The following is a 22297-nucleotide window of genomic DNA, read 5'->3' on the forward strand; positions in this document are numbered from 1 at the left end:
GGTCGAAACGTCGGAAGTTTAAAAAGAATAAAGTTGAGAGAAAAAGGATCAAAATTGTTTTAAAGGAAAAAAAAAATCTTATCAATGTTCAAAATACTTCAGAATCTGATGATTAAACTACAACGATAGCGAAGAAGAAGAAACATGAATCTTACGGAGGTTTACAATATTAAAAGTACACATACTATAAAAAAAGAAAAGAAAATTACATATAACATTATATGATAAAAAAAAAAAATTAAATTGTGCAAAAATAAACTAAGATAACTGTGAAAATAAATGTGATTATAAGATAATTCTGTACCTGTAATTCGTTTATCATAAATGATGAAGATTTTAAATTCCTTATCTATTTTCTGATTAGATTGTAAGTATAAGCCAATTCATTCAAATTAATAAAACTTATAACATTAATTATTGTAATCAATAATAAGAAATAGTTAATGGTTATTGAAACTGATTGCATTGCTTATTTTAGTTAACTGTAACATGATAATACAACAACGCTAATTTTAGATAATTTAGAAAAGAACAAGATATTATAAATATATGTACACTCATTTGTCGCGGATCAATTAGCCATAAAATATAATGTGATATATAATACACACACAAAAGCATAAGCTAGATAAATATAATCAGTAACATTTATTCGAACCGACTAGTAGACATAACGACAGAGGACGTATTGGTGTCGGGACGATCTCCACTCAGCCAGCAGCTGGCTTATCGGCAGGCGATGTGTCAGGATTGAGGGGTTTTAGAATCGCACTTCCCAGAATTTACAGCTTCCCTGGGAACAGAAAAGGTCTGCCTCAGGTTCCCACTGCTTCCCTGTCCAGGACGGAATACGAAATCGTGATGCTGGTAATAGATCACCCAGGCAGGAATTCGCTTCGAAGTGTTCGTTCGTTTAGTAAAGTCAGCAAAAATTGTAAGGCTTGTCTTGAATGGAAAAGCAAAGACTTCGATTCTTATTTAATATATAGTATTAATAAACATCCTAATGTATCTGTAACAGTTCGTAGGAATTCTGTTGTTTATTTTAATAAATAAAAATCTAAGGTTTACTTTCATAAATCTGTTTATTTTTCTTTTAGGAAGGGTGTATAATTGAGAGATTCATGAGTCTGTTAAAAGTTTTACGTTCCACTACTGGTACTAAAAAACTTATTCTTTCATCTGAGTACGCTCATAAATCGACATCTATTCAGATTAAGATAAACAGATCGATACAAAAGGAAAAAAAACTGCTACAGACAACAAATAAAGCCTTATCGACATTATTTCGTAACAAAAGCTTTAAAAACTGAGCTACAATGAGTCAATTCAAAAAGAAGCAATTTTACAAAACAGTAGAAAAGAAACACTCCACAGTGAATAAAAATGAAGATAATTATTGTTTTTAAACGTTATTCTTATTATCATTACGTCCCTCTGGAATAGATAACAATCAGCATATATGATACCACTTTCAGATTAAATTAGAAATAGAAATCAACTCAGGAAACCTCTACTCCATAGATATGTTGGCTATACATACGGCATTCGCGTAAATGTTAATATTAGATGCTTTCATTAACATCATATAATTGTACGATAAGAAACTTTTAATGTGTATATTAAATTGTTAAGGAAATGGATTTATTTATTGAGAAAGTAAAATTCATTTAAATTTATACATAAATACAAGGAAAAAAGATTACTCAATGAAATAGAGTAATAACCCTCTACATCTTCCACAGCATGGTATACAAGTTTCCTTGTGATGCAAAAGGTTCATTTAATCAAATGGCAATAAATGTATATAAATAATAATAATGAATGTATATAAATCTTTTATTAAACTGTAATAAGTGGCACTTATAAATAAAATTTGGATTTCGACCTCGAACTCATTTCCCTTGTGCTATTCAAATTTATCTACAATACATTTTTTAAACTATGAAAAAATTATGAAGAATTTTATTTCCGCTAAATAACTATTATTGATAATTTTGAAAAACAAAAAGTTGAAAATTATAAGTTTGGATTCAGTAGGAATCTAATAGTTTCATCATTAAACCATAAAGCTCAACTCAATATGCATAAATTATAGAAATGTAAATTCAGATGTCACCCAGACCACATTAATGTATTTAAAAATTTAAAACACTTGGTCAAACACTAAATTAGAAGTAGTAGAGATCGACTAGCAGTTTCAGTGTTGTTTGAGGATTTCAAGTTAGTTGCCGGCCAAGATGAAGTTCTATCTAGTAGTAGTTCTCTACTTTAGGAATAATCTGATTAAGGGAAACTGTAGGATGGGATGTTTTAATGTTACGACGTAGAAAAAATAATTTAGAAAATACCCCCCTCCCCCCAAAAAAAGTTGGAATTTTGGAATAAATAAGAGCCTGCTATTATTTCTAAAATATGAATTTCCGTTTCTTTGTATAATATTTACATTGTATTAAAGATCGGATATTGACTTATGCATTTTTGAAGATGCTTTGAAATTTTTTCTTTGTTCATGTTATACAATTCCTAGCCATGTCCATGAGAACGAACTTCATCTTACACCGTAACGTAGAACCAGAAACGCTTTTTGACCGAGTATTCTTAGCATTTAGGGAACAGGTAGCTATGGAGAGTGTGTAATAATGTTTATCTATTATTGTAGTCTGAGGTATGGTTAATGTGTTTTGGGTTTCAAAACTTCGAATACAACAAACGTGAACCGTCACAAAACCTCACTATAGTCACCCGTTCCCTAAATTGAAAATATACTAGGAAAAAGGAGATGTGAAAGTGAGGTTCAACGTTTCACTAACAACAGATATACATCAACATTAAAACATCAAAATTACCTTTCGAAGTACCGTAAAAAAACAATTGACGAAGGTTATACTTTTAAAATGATGTAAAAATAGATGGAATATTGTAATTCTAAAAATATCAATGTTTTAGGGATACGTCCATATACCAGTGATAAAGTTTATCTTTAGTGAGTTATATTATTGATTATATGATACATGTCGATAAAAAAAAAATAGCAGGATACTTAAAAAATATATAAATACATTTATTTAATAATAAAGAAAAAACACAAGGGAAATTCAGGATTGCTGTAGAAAATTCTATAACAGTACTGCAGACACAAAAAACAGATCTCATCAGGCGAATAGATTGTTGCCTTTGGCTGACGAGACAATAGCTAGTAATCAATGGGGAGAAAACCCTTTATAGTCGCCTCGTGGGCTGTAGTAACGAACGACTGATTGGCGAAACCTATTAGGACACTTGGGAAACACCTGCCCCATGGGATCTCTCTCGCTTAAACCTCACCACATTACAGAACGGCTTGTTAGCTAACAAAAAAGTTCAAAATGGGACACTGTTTTTATAAAATCGTCCGAAAATACATACACATGTATGCTCTATGGAGAGCAACGATATTCTTCCAAATCGGTCAAAATAAGAAAATAAAAGTTCAAAAATAAAGACTTGTGTACATTCTGGGGTAGGATATGAATGAAAATTGTCTGCGATGATAAAAGGCATACACAAGAAAAATCACTGACGGTCATGAGAAGGTGAACAAGCTCAGAATGGTTAGACTCCTCAAGTTCACGATGAAGAAGGCCGAAGATTGCTTTGAGAAACTGCGCAAACAATGCGGCTCGCCTGGCCGTAATTGGAACTGCCACAAAATGCTGTCACAAGAACGACAAAGATGGAAAGCTCTTGTTGAGACCACATGGCTTCCCGGGGGAGTACCATGACATTGACAGATTGATTGCTTTTACAACACCCGTAATTTTTTTATCTTTTATTATTATCTTTACAATTATTTACTTATTTACTATCAGAGTCACCCCGGTAATAAAAACTCAAATGGAACTTACCCATCAGCGTCCGTTTTATAAATTGTGAATGAAATCTTGACTCACCTAAAAGAGAGAAAAAAATTGATTATCTAAATTAGAAAATAATAACCATAAAATAATTGAATTACGAATGGGACGTTATTGCACAGCCTGATACCTATTAAATAGCCAATCCCCTTCGTTAGAACATGAGTGTGTAGCAAACAATGTTATCCAACAACGGCTCGTTATTATCCTAAGAACAAGGCGAAGGCTCTTAGGAAACAACTACCTCTATAGACTACAAACTGCTACAAACAACATTATAAGCAGAAAACTAAATATATCCATACTATTATTCATCAATCAGAATGATTAAAAAAATATTCTTAGGACTCCATTAAAGCCACATTATAAAAAAACAAGAATATATATCAATATATTTTTTTATTAGATATTAACTTTATTTTCAAACAATTTAATTTTATACATATATTAATCATAAAAATAAAATAAAAAAGTTTGTAAATGGCCAAAAGTAAAAAGGCCAACATTGTCTAATATATGCATACATATAAAATTGTTAGCATATAAAATTAATACATCAAAAAATTGTATTGTTATATAGTTATATTTCTTACAATGTTGATTTAAAAAGGTTGTAAGAATAATTGATAAACTATATCCCCATAGAAATTCTTAATACTATACTCCCTTGCTAACATATATATTTTTAAATTTACAACCCCTGAAATATCTTGATTTAAAAATACATGAGTTTAGACTAATTTAAAATTGAATGGCAATGGCTCCTATCATGGCCAATTTTTATTCATCTAAAGAATTCTTAATGTTTGTTTCGAAACATTCCAACTAAATTTTAAACATAATTGAAAATATAGAACTTACAAATGAATTAAAATTTTATTAAGAGGAAAATTATAACACAACCGTTTAAATCTACGCAGTAACTAAGTCTAAAATAAATAATGGGTTCAACTGCTCATATTCCATTCATACATAAACAGACCGAGGCTAGGGCGTAATCCCCTTTGACTGATATATTGGCCAGAGAACACAAATGTGCAGACACCGCTGGACACTGACATTTACAGATATACTACCAACAGGTCCTTCATCTCAATTTGTCTTAAGTAAATATTTACAGGGCTCTAATTTTCTCCAACTGCCTAAGCATCAATGGCCAACGAAGCGTAATCGACATTTAAAAAATTAAATAAGAACTAAATTCTCCAATTTCTGTAGTTAAAAATAATGTCTTGTTATGCTATGGCACAACAAATGTACAAACCATTATTAGGAATATTCTACTTATCATATTAAAGAAATGGTACTGGAGCTATTGTACTTAGCTTGAGATACTCCAATCCAAAGCTTAGGGCGATATTAGATTTAGTGGTTGCAGAAGTCGGTTCCAATTTCGTCCGACATGGTTGGACACAATCCAAACCGGGTCCCGCCCAACAGCTTACGGTCAAATCTACAGTACAGCCTAAGGCCACAGTAAATTATGGAGCGGAAGTTGCTTCAACTCAGTAAGTGGAAAATATTGAAAGCAATTCTTATTTTTAGAATTTTCTAAAAAAAATAAATATTATCCTTTAATTTAAAATTCTTTTTAACAACTCCCTAAATAATATAAATAATCAAATGACTATTTATAATTAATTAAACTTTAGTATAATCAATTCTAATCGTTTTTTGTACTAAATTTAAGTCCTTTTCATTTTTCATAATACCAGTATTATCTCTATTAAGGAAAAAGTGATGTTACAGGAGTATTTCTGAGCAGAGCCTGTGCAGTTGTGCGGCGGGGGGAGAAGGAGACGCATCTGTACAGGCGGAGGAAGACGCAAAAAACAACAGGAGAAAAACTTTACGGTTGCAGCTCAATGCGACCACAACACCTTTGAACCTCAGGTAATAGACATAGTGGTGCAATTACAGAACACTCCAAAAGAGGCATATGAAATAGTTACGTTAAGGACATAAGGTACATAAAAGAAATTAGAAGTGAAGATTTCACTTTAAAATAAAATAAATGCTAATATATATAAATTCAGTACAATTACTTTGGGTATTAATCTATACAATAAATTTTTACTTAACTCTTATTAAATATAACGGCTGTATTATTAATTTATATATATAAAAAAAGGGAAATAAACCAACACTGTTTTCGAAATAAAGTAAAATATAGTCTGTGGTCTATGATATTTAAACAAGTATAATGGAACAGGAGCACCATGTATAAAACCAAGCCCACAGAAATCAGTTCCTATCGCACAACAATCAAATGCATTTCTGGAGTTTCATAAACTAATTAGCTAATTAATTTAGCACGGTAACGGATTATGTTTGGAGAGAGTAAAGTAAAATAAAATTAAATTCGTGTCAATCGATTTAGGTCAATTCAGTAGAGTGTCTTACGGATCACGTTCCTGATGTCAAGATTCTTTTAGAAAATTTTTGTTGCAGCAGAACAAAAGAATACAAAACTTTTCGACTCTATAACTAGTCAATCTACATTCGCTAGCTTTAAAATCGATACATAAAACTGTTTAGTTTATGATTTTAAGAAATACTTAAATCGTATAACGAGTGCATAAGGAATTGAAACCAAGCAAACAAACTTTACTAACCTTAAAAAAATATATATATACAGTGGAACCCCGTTATAACGACCCTCGATAAACCGACTCTTCGCATAAACCGACCCTTTTTTTCGATAGAATCCCTCTCAATAGTCCGACCTTTTGAAACATCGCTCCTCGCATAAACCGACTATTTCTGAGAAGAAACACCCTTTGTATACATACGACGTTTCCTCTGTACTCTGTAACTATTTTCCTGGAAAGATGATTCACTTCTCGCTCCTTGTTTGAAAAATCGGTTCAATCTTATCTTCCACAGTGTTAACATATGTTATATATACAATGTTTAAAAAAAAGTCTTGTACTATCGCGGAAAAACTTAAGGCTCTTAAAAAAATCGAAATGGGTGAGCGACTTATCAAAGTAGCTAGTGATTTAGGAGTTGGCGTTACTACTGTGAAGGACTGGAAAAAAAATCGGGATCAATTAATTTCATTTAGTGTTTCATAGTTGTTAGATGACCAAGCAAATAAAAAAAGACTTAGAAAACCTGCATCGGATAAATTGGTTTTGTATTCAAATTTTTATGAATTTTTCATTCACTCTTGAACATACGTAAGTCTAATTCCCCAGCGCAACAGACTCCGCTTAATCCGACCTTTGGTTATTAGACGATGGGACCGACCTCACCCCAAGTCCCAAACAGGTCGTTATAACGGGGTTCCACTGTACTAATCTAAAAAATGAATTCCAAATAAATTAAACAATGAGTAGGCAATGTGAAGGAAATTGTATACACTAAGAACTAATCTTGAGATGACCATTTCCAAGCCGCTACCATCATGATGGTGCGTTAGGAAGGAATGGCAAGGAACCTTCCTCTCCCCACGATGAGCAGGAATACGGTGCCATAAGAAGCCATTAAGTCCCACCCTCATCTTGTTAAGTCCTCGCCGTTTCGCTTCCATTACCTCGGGCTTAATTACCAACGCTCTTCCTCTAATTCTTAACTCATCATCCTGCGGCCCGACCATTCTGCTCTGTCTCTACGCCTTTCGTATCAAGAGTCAACTAGAACTAATAAAAACAGGACAAAAAAATTCAAAATAGAACTTTTTAATTCTTTTAAAAGTTGGTACTTATTCGTATATACTTTTTATTTACAAGTCGGACATCTAATAATCATTACAATAAAGAGAAAATAATATAAATGACCAACATGAAATTATGATTAGTATTTATTCATTCTTTTCTAAAAATGTCTTTCCATGTACATATTTTTACTGTATTTGATTTTCTTTCAACTACCTTTCATAAAACATAATGCCATTTTTTTCGTATGAGAAGAACAAAAAGGTATATGGCGTTTCGTGACCGTGCAAAAACACATTACTTCAGAAAATAATGACATATTTTCATCAAAAAATAAAACTAAAATTATCAGTTATCTGTTCGGAGTCCTACTTTTTCCTCCACAAGTGGAGAGTGAAGTCTGACTCGGAGTTTTCCAGGCTGAATACAAATATTGTAAATAGGAATTAGTGTGTTTAAGATGTTATGTTACTTAAAGTATAATTTTATTATAATTTTGTAATGACTTAATTCATATATTCATTTCATGGATCAGTCAATAAGACGACTATATTGAGACAGAGTTTTGCAACCTTATTGTTTGCATAGTCATATCGTACAATGAACAAACAAAGCAGTTAAAAAATAAAATAAAATATATAGATTTAAGATTAATTTACATAATAATTTAAGATTAGTAACTATTATAATGGGAACATGTTGAGGAATTCTAGAATGAAACTATTGATCTAGCTTGGTTTATTTCTTCATGGTTTTGTTGACATTATAATAAAAGCTATATACGAACCAAGAATAACGACAAAGAAATAGTTTTAAATGAATTTAAGAACTATTCCTACAGATTAAATTTTTACAATGAATTCTAAATAAATAACAAAGTATCATTTTTAGATGTACTTTTAATTAGAAACTCAAATGGGGAAATAAAAACAAAATATACATTATATATGCATAATATACACAAGCAAATAATATTTCTTTTGATAAACAAAAATGTATGAACAAACATTTCTGTATCAGAAAGAAAATATTTATGAAATAGAAACTTTAATTAATGATCGATTTTTTTTTTCATAATTAAATTTATAGAAAACAAATTGAGCGACCTATCGAAAGTTCAAAAGAAGTATTAAAATGAAGGAGTGTGTTGACTTAATGATATATTTTCTTTAATGAGTGGGCCAGCAATGTCCACTATGAAAATTAATGAAAATAATCGAGAATCACGCCTCTAAGAAGGGATATAAAAATATTTTACATAATTAATGAAAATATTATACATGAAAAGTTAAAAAAAGTTTTTTGTTTTTTAAAAAATAAGTAATAGGTTCCCTTACATTCTGAAAAGAATATTAGTTTCAGGATTAAAAACAAGATCTTAAATGGTGTGTTACATAGAAATACCAGAAAGTTTTAAGAAAAATCCAATCCAACCCACACCCTTAGTTTATATGAACTGAATCTACCTAACAGTCCATTATTTAAATTGAGGCTATTTTAGAATGCTCACTACAGAAGAAAATATTTGTGTAAAGACTTTATTATTCGGCTTAAAAAATAATTATAAAATATAAAAAACACCAAAATTAGAGAGAAAGGCCTACTGCCAATATATCGTAATAACTAAATGAACAATTACATATTTGAAATATTAACAATTTATATTCATCATGTAGCCTATTTTAATTAAATATTGTCTTTATTTCTTCCTCTTTAATTTAATTGGGTATACCAAAAAACCGTTTTCATCCAACCCTTACACTCTTATTGGTTTATTCTCTTGTTTGAAATAGTTCCATTAATTTTATTTTTACTCCCATTTAATTCAGGATTAATTATTTTATTTCTGCACCTTTAGAAATTATTGAGATTTATAATTTTTATTCTTTATCATTTCGTTTATATTTTATATCACTAACTTTTTTTTATACAATCAATACTTTTTAATATTTCGTTTAATTAATAACAATAACAAGATAACTTCTAAAACTAATACAAAAAGTTCAAATCAGTATTTCACAAAAATAAAAACCGTAGATACATAAAACATTACCTTTATGAAGTTAATAAAAACGTACAGTCTAACATGGAAAAGGATATTTAAAGCAGCTCGAAAATCCGGAGGTAATCGGAGTACAAATCTTTATCCCTTTTTTCATTCCAAAACCTCCAAAGCCGGGGAGTTTTCCACAACTTTAAGTAGGATATTTTTCAGTTCATCCCCGGCAAAGGGGAAGGTTTTTTTTGTGTTGTTTTTTCTAGTCTCGTTTTTTAAATTTCTAACTAGCAGCAGCATTTGAGAATCCAGATCAATATAAACTTTTAATCAGCTCTTCTTACTTCTATGTGTTTATTGAATAATTTAATTAAAGAAAAAATTAATACTAATTTAATATAAAAATATTTAGAAAAACGTTTTAACATACACATCTGTATTATGCCCAATAAAAATAAAACAATTTGAGCTTTTGTAAAGATATATTTTTTTACGTTTGAAAAGTCCTTATAATGAATTAAATAATATCTACTGCACTATTACGAATTTAACAAATTCTATAATAATGTTTCTAAAGTCTAAACTTGTTAGTACTAAATCAGACAAGTTTGAATACTTAACTCCCTTTACACCACTAACACACAAAAATCGAACTATAATTTATTATTTTTTTTTTAACATGTGTATTATATAACAATTATTATTGGACTGATTTTCCTGTAATGTGAAATATAATAAGCTGGAATATAGACTACATACCTTGTAGAGGTAACCTGAATTAGATTTTCAACTATAGGAGATTCAGTTCAATAATAATTGTCATATAACGATTAGTCATTATAAGGGAAGCAGTTGAATAACAATAGTTTGATAATATATGTATATACCACGCATTTGTGCTATTATTGCATTCCGAATCCCAAAATTTTCTGTCAGATCACTCCTTCGCAATTCTCTTGCAACTATTTCTACCTTTACATCTTAAACTCAGGTCTACCTTGGCCCTTCTCTCAGTTTTTTATATTCCGAATTACATAAGGACACCTTTTCCATTCTTATCTCATATCATTCTTTTTTTTTTAATTCCGAATTTCTTCGAGATATGTGAACTCATATTAATTATTACTGAGAGAGAGTTTGTTTTGTACTAATACTTAAGATTAGTAAAATAAATTGATATTTACGTGTTTTTAGATTAGATTATTTTCACGATCTGCTGGCCTGCAGGTTCCTGGCCAACCGGAGGCAGCGGCAGGCGATGACGGCCAACGTGGTGGCCACCGAGCAGAAGGCCTCCAAGGTCCTCGGGCTCGTCTTCCTCACCTTCGTCCTCTGCTGGGCCCCTTTCTTCATCCTCAACATAATCTTCGCCGCCTGCCCCACATGCTTCATACCCCCGCACGTCGTCGACATCTGCCTATGGGCAGGGTACCTCTCTTCCAACATCAATCCTATCATCTACACCATATTCAATAGGACCTTCAGGGAGGCTTTCATAAGGTGAGTTAATATATAAAATATACATATGCTGTTCAGACTAATAGCACCGAAAGTCTGAAATTCATAAATTATTTCTAAACAAATAATATACCTAAACATCATAAGCTTTAGAATAAACTATTTTAATGTATTATTTTTCATTTCAGTCATAAAAATATTTAAAAACTGAACCTGGTTAATGAGATACTCAAGCTAAAGTGAAAGAAAATAATAGCAACTTATTAAAATTTAATAAAATTTGAGTATAATGTAATAATATAAGGACCGTTACAGTATATCCAGAGCTACAATGGATAAGAAAAACAAGCCCTCATAACAAATCCCCTTGGAATATTTTTTCCTTACATCTTCATCCCTGCACTATCTAGATATAAAAACTTGTTCTACCGAAACTGACATGTGTCGCTTTATTCTCTCAATTTATATTATATAAAACTATACGACAAACATTATTTTTTTACGATTGGAGAAGTTTGTCAGGAGGTGCGGTATGCAAAGAACAACATAAATAAACAAAACCTTATTTATTTATTTTATGCCGACGTTTCGACCTGAGTTTCAGGTCTTCATCAGGGGTTATGGGGTAGAAGGTAGGCCTGCAACTGGGCCTGCAACTTAAATTCTTTCATTGACTTTATTTAACACTTAAGTGAATGAACTGAATATTATTTAAAAAAGAATTAAAATACTCAAGTAAAAAATAAACAAATTAAGTGAAAAAGGCAAGAATAATTTTCAAGTTAAATATATCAATTTATCATATCGAAATCGGGGTAAAAACCCTCGTACCCAATAAATCATTATTTTTTTTACATTACATACGTAACATTTTTCGACTGCTAGAAAATATCCAGCAAAATAAAAATTAAGAAGTAATAAAGAATATGGATTAATGTTTTAATACAAAAAATTTTTATGAATTTGGAATTAAGGTTTTGAAAAATAAATGAATAAAAAAAAGGTTTTGAAAAGATAGATAGGATCCTAGCATAGCGTAGCTTAGTTGAGGTGTCACAATACGTCTATGTGCAATGGTGACGGTTCTAGTCCGGCCTGGGCCTAATTATTATTTCGAGGAGATCCTGCAGAATGAAAACTTGACCCCTCACCACTTTAGTTAGAAAATAATGGTTAGCTATAAGCTAAAAAACCTAAAAAAGGAGGAGAATACTGGGGTTTACTCTCCTTCTACGCGGTATTTCGGAAATGATCAGTTGGGGAGGGGGGGTTAACAAATAAAAAAAAGATCTTAGTATAGATAACATAAAAAAAAAATCTAAGAAAAAATATCAGTTCTAGTTTGATTTAGTCCTGAAAAATTAATAATTGTATAATAAGTTTACAAACCTTTACGGGTGACCATCGTATTTTTTTCATTAATAAGGAAAACGTTGCAAATTCAACTAAATTACCAAAGATTTGCACCTGTTTTTTGTTATTTAGTAAATACATATATTTACATTAGGTATATTAACATTTTGATTTTATATTTAAAGAAGTAACTACTTTTTTAAGTTAGAATTATTTTTATAACCGAAAGGAACTGTTCCAAAAACTTGAAAAAGCAAATGGTAAGGCCATATTATGGTTTTAGTAAATTTTATAAAAATAAAGAACCTGAGAAATCTGAGCCACATGATATTAATGGTTACTTTTCAGATCTGAAAGTGATAAAAATTCATTTACTACCACCAGGATTTGACTTTTGCATGATATTAAAAACGACCTAAATTGATTGGGTAATACGTTTAATATTTTATAAAAAATATACAACAAACATTTAAAAAAAGTTTATAAACACTAATAATAAAAAAGTTACTGCTACTACATCAAAACACTATGTTTCAAAAAATCATATTCAGCCAGTAGAAAATTTAAAAAGCATCTATTTATTTATTTTTAAATCCAGTGCCTAGAGAAAGCTCGATTAAAGGAAAGCTTAAAGTGGAAGGGAAAATTAAATTTGAACGCCAATCATAATAAAAAGCGACAGTTTTCAAGAGAGAGAGACTTCTTCCTTCAAGCTAAAACCCTGTTTGCAAGCATAAATTATATATCAGTTGGAAGTGAAAACACTCAGCTTTTAACAGAGTTTTTACTTAAGGGTTTCTATAATTTACTTTTCTATCTTGCGAAAGATTTAATTCTTCTAAGAATGATAAAATAATAATAAAATAAAAATAATAATAAGAAATATATAATTAACATATATAGTAATTTAGTACCTTTTTTTACTGATTTATTAAAATGCTGTGATTTTATTTTTGTTAAAAAACCAAAAAATCCTGTTAAATACCGACAACTTATTTATTGTTGGTCATTGCTAAACCTATTGTCGCTTGGACTCGTGATTATAAAAAAAACAACACTTTAAATCAGTTTTTTAATAACTACGGTGATACTGTGTTATAGATATACCTCGGAAGAATTCTCAAAGTCAGAAACAATTACATAGTTATCCTACAATATGATGGTTGGACGAACACGGTCCACAAAATATTTCGCCAATACACGCTTTTAAGGCAAAAAAAAAAATAAATTATATATTATATTTAACAGAATTATAATAATAACGTAGATTTTTTTGAGTTATCGCTTAAGCGACGATAAGGTAATTTAAGTAGGAAAAAAATAAATCTATACCGCTTCAAACCCATCAAGGGTTAGGGATACAGAACTCGGTAAGGAATTATTGATACAAGACCAACGATTGTGTAAGAAGGTGTTTTGATCAGGATCACGCTCGCCAGATATTTACTCAATTAAGGGTATCCACTTCATGATGAGGCTGGGTATACCTCGGAGGGCTCCCGAACCAGGGTTGACTCATGTCTAAATAATTATGTCTCAGCTGGATTCGAACCCAGGTTCCGGGAGTTAATTAAGTTAAATTAATTCATTTAAAATTAATATAATTAATCAAATAAATTGTGAACATTTTATGTTCACAAAAACCGGTTTTGTACCAAATGTTCCAATCAAGTTCATATTATCTTTTGTTTTTTTTTAAACTACGTCAATGAAAAAGTGACCTACTAAACACAGACCTATAATTAGCCGAACTGCGTTTAAAAATTACTTTAGTTTATCACACTAAATTTACGAAGTATTAAGAAAAAATTAACTGTTATACAATTACAGTACTCAGTTAAAACCAGCTTAAGATCCCCAACAAACGGCATAAAACACTTCTAAACACGGGTCTTTACTGACGATTATCTGAACGAACCTTCAAGATATCATAATCTAGCGATTAATCTCAACGGTTAATCAAGTGTACGGGACAAGATTTAGTGTTATGGCCACTGGTTATGGCGTACTGAACACACTGCCTTAATCAACCGCAATCTATTAACCCAAATAAGTGGCATATCAAGTTATCAAGCCTAGAGGCCTGAGGGGGACAGATCCTTCATTTATGTTCTCATTGATTTGTATTCAGCAATAATTATATGTATTTTATTCCAAATATTATTAAATAAATATTTCATTATTTCTGTTTTCTCCAAAAATTCTAAAATAGGTTACAAAAACAAGATATCTAAAAAAAAAAAAAAAAAATTAGTATTTTGTCCCATTCATGAGAAGGGCCTGACAAGAGATGAAAGAGGAATCGAACCAAAGGAGTCCATTTCCCTGAAAAAATCGTAGCGAAAGTGATTCCATCGAAAGTCATGTTTAACTAATAATCAGTTAATGTAGGAGGGTCAAAGAAGTTGAAATGGGAAGGATAATTTGTTTTATGAAGACTCAGTTGTCCTATGTCCTACATTGAGGTACGCTTGTGGGTTTGGAACTGCCATGTCCGGCCAGTGTGTTTTTAATTATGTTTATATTACTTTTACTTTTAATTTGTGTACTTTGTCATTAAGAGAACAATTACTATTTCTGGATCGAAAGGGTTACTAAGACGTGATTGACATATGTTAAATAAAAATACTATCTGTAGCCGATACTACCAATCCCTAATCTTTCCGGACTCCTATATGTTGTTATGTTTTAAGTGTTATGTATTGCTCTAAAAATAAAAGTTTTTGTCTGAAAACAGCAAAAAAGTTCTACGAATTTTTAATAAAAAGTTGTTTATTACCATATATACAATGAATTAAGTTGTACAAAATAAAAATTAATTCTAAATAATCGTTCAAAAAAGCCGGTTCATTCACCGCAAGAAGTGAATCGTTGGGAATCGGTTCATATAAAAGAATCAGACTACACCTCTTTATATTACCGATATTAAAGTATGTATGAAACAGTATGGGGTTTTTAAAACCAAATAACAAGCAAAAAAATTCTTTACGAGCCATTTTCTTTTTTTTTTTTTTAATCACTTCTAAGATAATTTAGCTCACTGCCGCACACTGGCATTTATTGTGACTCGACTCGCTGGGATCATTCTGTCTACTGATTGGATTAAAGCAGTTTGTAAGAGGATAGCTGTGTCTCTTAATTGCTAACTAACTAGAAGAGCTGGCAGATTCCTACGAGAGATAAATTTGAACACTAGTAAAAAATGAGAGGATTTTGCCTCAAAACCCCAATACATGCGAACATAACTTGAGAGTAGAAGGACCAAATAGAAAAGTCATCTGATAGTAATATTAGATAAATAAGACATTTTCTCCCTTAATGACCACTCAAAGCTACAAAATTAGGTGTGTTATAAAAGCGGAATTGATAGCTTCACCCGACCTAAACTTATATGGGAACGGCAATAAAAACCACCTGGAACTAAATGAGATACCATTAAAATATAAAAGGAAACCATTTAATATTTTATAATAACATTACTGAATTTTTTTCTTCTTATATTAAGCCATAAACATCCTAAGTAATCTCAAATTTAATAGCAACGAGGGTAAATGTTATTAAATTAACTATTTACCCAAATTAGTGATGTTATAATATGGTCAGAAATATTTTTGCCAAATCAACATTATCATGGAATAAACTTAGAGGTTGCTCTTTAAAACACCATCAACCCGGCAAGCGCAATGGTGGTTTCTACAAGAAAGTTTGGGTTGAAAGGAGTTTGAAAATAGTGACTTACCTAAGTTTGCCTACTAAGTCTGCACCCTCTGACCTTTCTTTTCCAACTCAAGACTTCCTCTACATCAGAGACACGGGGTTGTTGAGATTCTTATGTGACACTGTACAGTAATATGTAACTTCAACTGTTTCAGTAGAACAAGAACACATAATGGATATCACATTTCTTCATGACAAACACATTCTAAAGGAGTATAATATTTTCTCCTACCTACAAACTGTTTTCATATATCAAATCTATAATTTATAAATATTATATAATACCCTTAAAAATTCAAGGATAGAAAAAAATCAAATAAATACCAGTATATTCACCATTCATATAGATTAATAATTTGTGTGTTAACTAAATTTAAAAAAAATAACTGAAATCACAAAAACTAATAAAACTATATGTTTATATCTTGTAAAATATTTACTGTTAAATTTTATTTAAATTATATAATTTTTAATAAATTCACTCATAATTCACTAATTTTCTTTTTTAGTACCAATCAATTCCAGAAAAGCTTTAAATTGGATAAAGGTAATCTTCCAACAATTCATATACTCTGAAAAAAATCGTGAGCGTCCAATTTTCTCATATTTTTTGTATTAAATAAATAAAAACATGGATGGGCCATGGGACAGTAACGGAGCCAAAGAAATAATCTGAGTATTAAAGAGCAATCCTATTGTCTATAACATTCTTTTTAAATATATTATAATAAATATTCTTGTTGACAGACTGCTGAAGTGCCAATGCGACGAGGACTACCACCGCCCCTTGCGGTACCGCTCCGTGAACGAGGGCGGGCAGAGAACCCTCCCCTCGACGCTGTCACCCCAGGGCTCGCTCACCCCAGCATCGGCCAGCTCTTACCTCAGGACACCGTCTGCCTTCCCCGACACTTTCTGCATAGCCGCCAGTCAGTGAACGCCACCAAAGGATTCGCGTCTTCAAATATAACGAAAGAAGATAATCTCGCTTCTCTAGACACATAAGGGGCCCAATGGTATCCCTTCAATGAATGACAACTCACGAGTTAACAAGAGAAGTTTCAGTGATACAGCCTAAACAAAGCATCAACGCTAAGCAACGAATATGATCTAAACAAGTAACCAAAGGCCAAGTGTAAATAAAAGTAATTAATACATAATATGTAAATAAATGTGTCCATACTAAACAGTTTTAAAATATGAGCTTAGTCGATCAATTTAGATGAGCATTTGAATTGCTATTAACGACGTTTGCATTACACGTAACAGTGTCCATATGCATTGTAAATAAAAGTTGTTATCCCATGAATATAAATGTAAATTAACATTATATGAACGTCAGGTATTAGCATTTGTAATTACATCGAAATCTGGATTTCAATAAATGAAGTCACTTAGAGAGTTAACTTTTATATGGTAATGTAAGTTAAAGATAACCTGTGATACAGAAAATTGTCATACGTGTACCTACTAGTTACCCATGAAGAATGTAATTGTGTGCATAGAAAATTAGAAATTTGTATTGTGAAAATTGTAGTAACCAAAAAAAAAATGTACAATATACCTTGAGTAGATAAATCTGAAAGATTTAGATAATGCAATAAGTTAAAAATTATATTAATAATAAAATAGAATTATACCTTTAAAAAAACAGGTCAGTTTCCAAAAGACCACGAACAGGGGAAAAGCCACGCTAAACATTCAAATTTATTTATATTGATATAATTAGGATCAATATGCCAGAAATAAATTTGGGTATAAATTTAGTAACATTAAGTCTTAATAATCCAGTTAAAAAAACTATTTAGAAATATGGAAAGCTAGTTTAAAACCACTAATATTATTTATTTAAACAGTAAAGAAAATAAAAGGGTTCCTAATTTGAATAATACTTGTAAAATTACAATAAATCAATTAATATAATTCATTGAAAAAATATAGAAATCAAATAATTCAAAAAAATAATAATGTAATTTAAAAAATCATAACGTTAATATTATCGAATGAATTAAATTACGATTATAAAAAAAAAATTTGTATATAAATGAATAATAATGGTCTTCAACTAATCTTTAAATATATTAATACAATTAGGTTTATTTTGAAGCAATTTTTCGTAATATAAAATGAAAACCTTATATAAAAAAAAGAGACGATTTTCCAAAATAAAAATAAATTAAAATAATTGAGAATCACATCGAAAGTTCAACACTATAAAATTTCATTGGTACCCAAGGATATGATAATTATATATGAATTAATTTTTTTTAAAATCACACTGTAAATAAAGATTTGTACATACAGTAGATAAATATTAAAAATAGGTTACCTCAACATGTAAAATATAAATTTAGAAGCGACCTATATGTTTCTAAATATACTTATGTAATGGATTGGATAGTAAGCTGGATTGGAAAGTTAAGGTGTGGATAAACGGAAACAAAGTTTTAAAAAAAAGGAAGAAAAACAACGGAACGGGATGAAAGATTCTTTAGAGAAAAAAAATGTAAAGCAAATAATTGCGAATACACAACTTAGCACACTACAAATAATAAGAAGGCAGTTAAAAAAAAAAAATTCAAGTTTTTTTTTATTGTTACTGAATAATGTTGTTTTATAGATAGAGACTTGGAAAAATGTGAAATTAATTGAGATATATCTATAAGTTTTTGAATAACAAACTTATTAAGCATCATGTCACAACGCAACAACAAGAAATCACAGACCTAGAAATGAGGAAGTCATTTTTTCGTTCTTTAGTTTGTAAAAAGAAAAAATACTGTGTATTCAACATACTATATACGATTGTAAACAATGTTTATTTAACAAACATGAGTGATTTTATTTATCAAATAATAAATATTTAACAATATAAATTCTTTTTACAAACTGTTAACAAAATTGACAATGTAAATTAATTATAGAAATAATGTTTTAATTCTTTGCTTAGTTGCACAAAAATTATTTAGTAACATCATTAAAGTAATATAAAATCTAATTTTTGTGTTATTAGAAATACAAAAATTAGAAATGTGCTTAAGCAATGTTCTACATAATATTATCATTCAAAACATTAAAATGTATATGAGAAGAAAATACGAAGTGATTTGTGATTAGTAGCAAGTGAGTAATGAAAAGAATAAAAATTATCTTTAAATATAAATAAAATTAAGAATTTTCTAACTAAATGTACCTATGTATAAATAAAGTGTGGCGAAAAAAGATGGCTTTAGCAACGTATTTTCCACAAAATTGAAAAACAAACAATCAATAAACACTTGGTTTAACAAAATAATAATATAATAATGAACACTGTAAAATCATTATTTAACACGTCATTGCCCAAATATTTTTCCAGTTCACTTAGAAAACAGTTGTGCTTCAACCAGTTCCTGTTCAAACCCTTCGTTTACTTAAGTTAATTAAGATGTGTAATAAATTGAACATCCTGAAAATAAATCATGAGAAATGATTTATGGGGCATAGAGTGTCTTTTATCTTTTAATTGCTTCCTCTCTAATCTCTAATTTTCCAACAAAAACAATTTCTTTTTCCTATTTCATGGAGGTCTAAATTCATTTATTTATTTTTTTAACGATAACTTCTAACCTTTTTGATGGGTTATTTATTATTGTTATTTATAAATTATATTTGAAAAAATAAAATAATATTACTAATTAACGAATATTAGTTTGACAATACAATATATATATATTTATATTTTTTTGTTTATTGTGTACTAATAAGTTCTTTCCATTCAGATACTTGTACAGAGCTAAGATAAAATATTCACACCAAACCCTCAGAGATATATAAATTGAAAGATAATGAAATGATATAGGGAAGACAACAAAATTAAACTAAAAGTAAAATAACATCTAAAACATATGATTCTTTTAATATAATGAAATTCAAAAATTAAATTAAAACATATGAATATATTAAACCAAATAATAAAAAATAATTAAATTTTATTAAAAAAAAATCTCAAAATGTTTAGAGGTAAATCAATACGTTCTTTAGTCCATTAATTTCCATAGTCAATACATGTTTTTATTTCAACAACAAACAGGCCAATAGTGCTAATATAAATTTTAAAAAATCAAGTAAACAAATATGATAAGTAAAAAAATATCCTATACTTAGATCAAAATTATATCTTAATTTGAGGCGTTCCAGCTCCATTTCTAGTTTTTAATATTTTCATTTTTCCTTACCTTTTTTTTGTTCTAGATTGATATGATGTTAAAGGATTTAATCAGAAAGCTATTAAACTTGTTTTGCAATACAGAATAATTTAGTTACAACAGTCTAGAATAAACGCTGTTACAGAAAAAAAATTAAAATTATTAAAAATAGAAAACTACACTTGTCTGTTTACGGTATGTAACGCCTCATTCAATAAATCATAGTAATGAATTCCCAAAATAAATAGAGTGCAGGGAAAAAATTATAAGAGTCTATATTTTTAATTTTACTTACCTATATATATATGGACTATATAGCAAAATAAAGGATTAAAGGTCCCAATGTACAAACAACCAAATGGTCTTTATGTCGGATAGATTTTATCTTCATTGATAAAATAGTTTAACAGGACCTTGATGAAAAATTTTTAAAAGATCTTCTAAATCAGTTTTCATTGTTAGTAGTGACTAAAAAAAGTTAAATACAAAATCTTAAAGAATTTTATGAACAACTAAAGGAGAATATTTCCCGACTGCATTATGTTTCGTTATCTCTTGTTAAACTGTTGTATTTTTGGCAGAGACAAAATTTATGTTCGTTATTCCTTCCTCCAGAGATTAATTTACGTATTAATAAAAATATTCATTTTTATGGCAACAGAAAAACAAAAAGGGTTTGTTAATACATTTCGCCCCCTACCTATTCTTTATATATCTTTTCAGAAACCCCCTTCAAAAAAAAAAAAAAAATAAGCCATAACTTTAACAAAGCCAATAAATCTAACCTAAACAAAACTTGGGGGCGTCTGAAGGTTGTAAGTGAAAGTTGTGATACACGCACAACACCAGTTTTTAATTTTGAACTATGAGTGCCATCTGTTGAGTTTTAATGAAAGCTTTATGTACACCTTTTCATATATTCCATAAAATGGACATATACTTTGATATTTAAAGAAACTGATATGAATTAAACATAGAAATATAAATGTGTTGCACTATTTTATTCAATAAAACGGAAAGTAAAAAAAATGTAAATGTTAAAGTTTTTATCCTGTGCTCTGCAAATGAAATCGCCCAACGATTACCGAAGGAAAACTAACTGTTCATTTATTATGAACAACTTTATGCTAGTTGCTTCTTTTTCTTGTGAGATTCGTCTACAAATTATTAATTATCAATTAAAAATATTTTTAGAACCACATTAAACAGACAATCATAAAAAATAAAACAAATAAGCGAGATAAGAAATGAAAAAAAAATTGCCTACCAGTTACAAATTAAAAACAAAAGCATTAAAGTTGAAAAAAAAAACTATTTATCCTGTTTAAGATTTATTGAATATTATACCAATGCTATAAATCAATAACGACTGAGGTTAGTGCTAAAGTATGCAACGAATTTAATATAAAGCTAAGCTAAAAAAATCAAGAAATTAATAGTTTTTTTCCTAAATTCTTTAAATATCTATATCCTGTTTTAGTAAAGTGAGATACAGGAATTTCATCGGAATGTGTAACTAACCTCGCTGACTATGTTTTAGTAATGTTAATTAGTAATAACATTAACAGGATAGAATAATAAGAAATAAAAAAAAATTTTTGTTTGACTAAGTATTTTATGACAAAATAAAGTGCCTATAGGGAAAAAATATATAGTGCTATTATAAAAACCAATTATATAACATTAATAAATTATTTATTATATTTTATAATGATGGGATAAGGCATTTTAAACACCTGTATATCACAAAATTAGGATACTTTTAGAATATTCCTTTTCAGACAGATTACAACGCTTTCTCGAGTCTCTTCCATGTACTAAACGAAAATACCAAATTCATACCAAGAGAGAATTAAAACAAAATAATTATTCTTAATAAAAGTAAAATATACAATAATGAATGAGAACTTCCTTTATTTTAATAAACAATTTTAATAGAAATAGAAATAACATCAATTAAAAAAAATATTACTGCAACATCAACTTTTTTGCATAATAGCAAACGATAATAACTCACATAAAGTTATATTA

General features: G+C 29.4%; 2 protein-coding genes across 4 annotated transcripts in view; one reads left to right on the plus strand and one right to left on the minus strand.

Annotated features, from left to right (window-relative positions):
• The window catches only part of 5-HT2A (5-hydroxytryptamine receptor 2A), a 118000-nt gene extending 100074 nt beyond the window's left edge, over nt 1-17926 (plus strand). The window contains exons 5-7 of one of the 3 annotated variants that reach the window (XM_014423990.3): nt 5646-5789; nt 10746-11051; nt 16827-17926. In XM_014423990.3, the coding sequence (XP_014279476.1) occupies nt 5646-5789; nt 10746-11051; nt 16827-17016 (640 nt within the window). In that variant the 3' untranslated portion in view covers nt 17017-17926. The remainder of the gene's footprint in view (nt 1-5645; nt 5790-10745; nt 11052-16826) is intronic. The other 2 variants (XM_014423991.3, XM_014423992.3) reach the window with 2 other exon arrangements.
• Rpn2 (Regulatory particle non-ATPase 2) overlaps nt 1-22297 on the minus strand; it is a 440957-nt gene that overhangs the window by 130116 nt on the left and 288544 nt on the right. The gene's annotated exons all lie outside the window — the stretch shown is intronic.

Source organism: Halyomorpha halys, unplaced genomic scaffold, assembly GCF_000696795.3.
Source record: "Halyomorpha halys isolate HHAL.00 unplaced genomic scaffold, Hhal_1.1 Scaffold448.1, whole genome shotgun sequence".
NCBI lineage: Eukaryota > Metazoa > Arthropoda > Insecta > Hemiptera > Pentatomidae > Halyomorpha > Halyomorpha halys.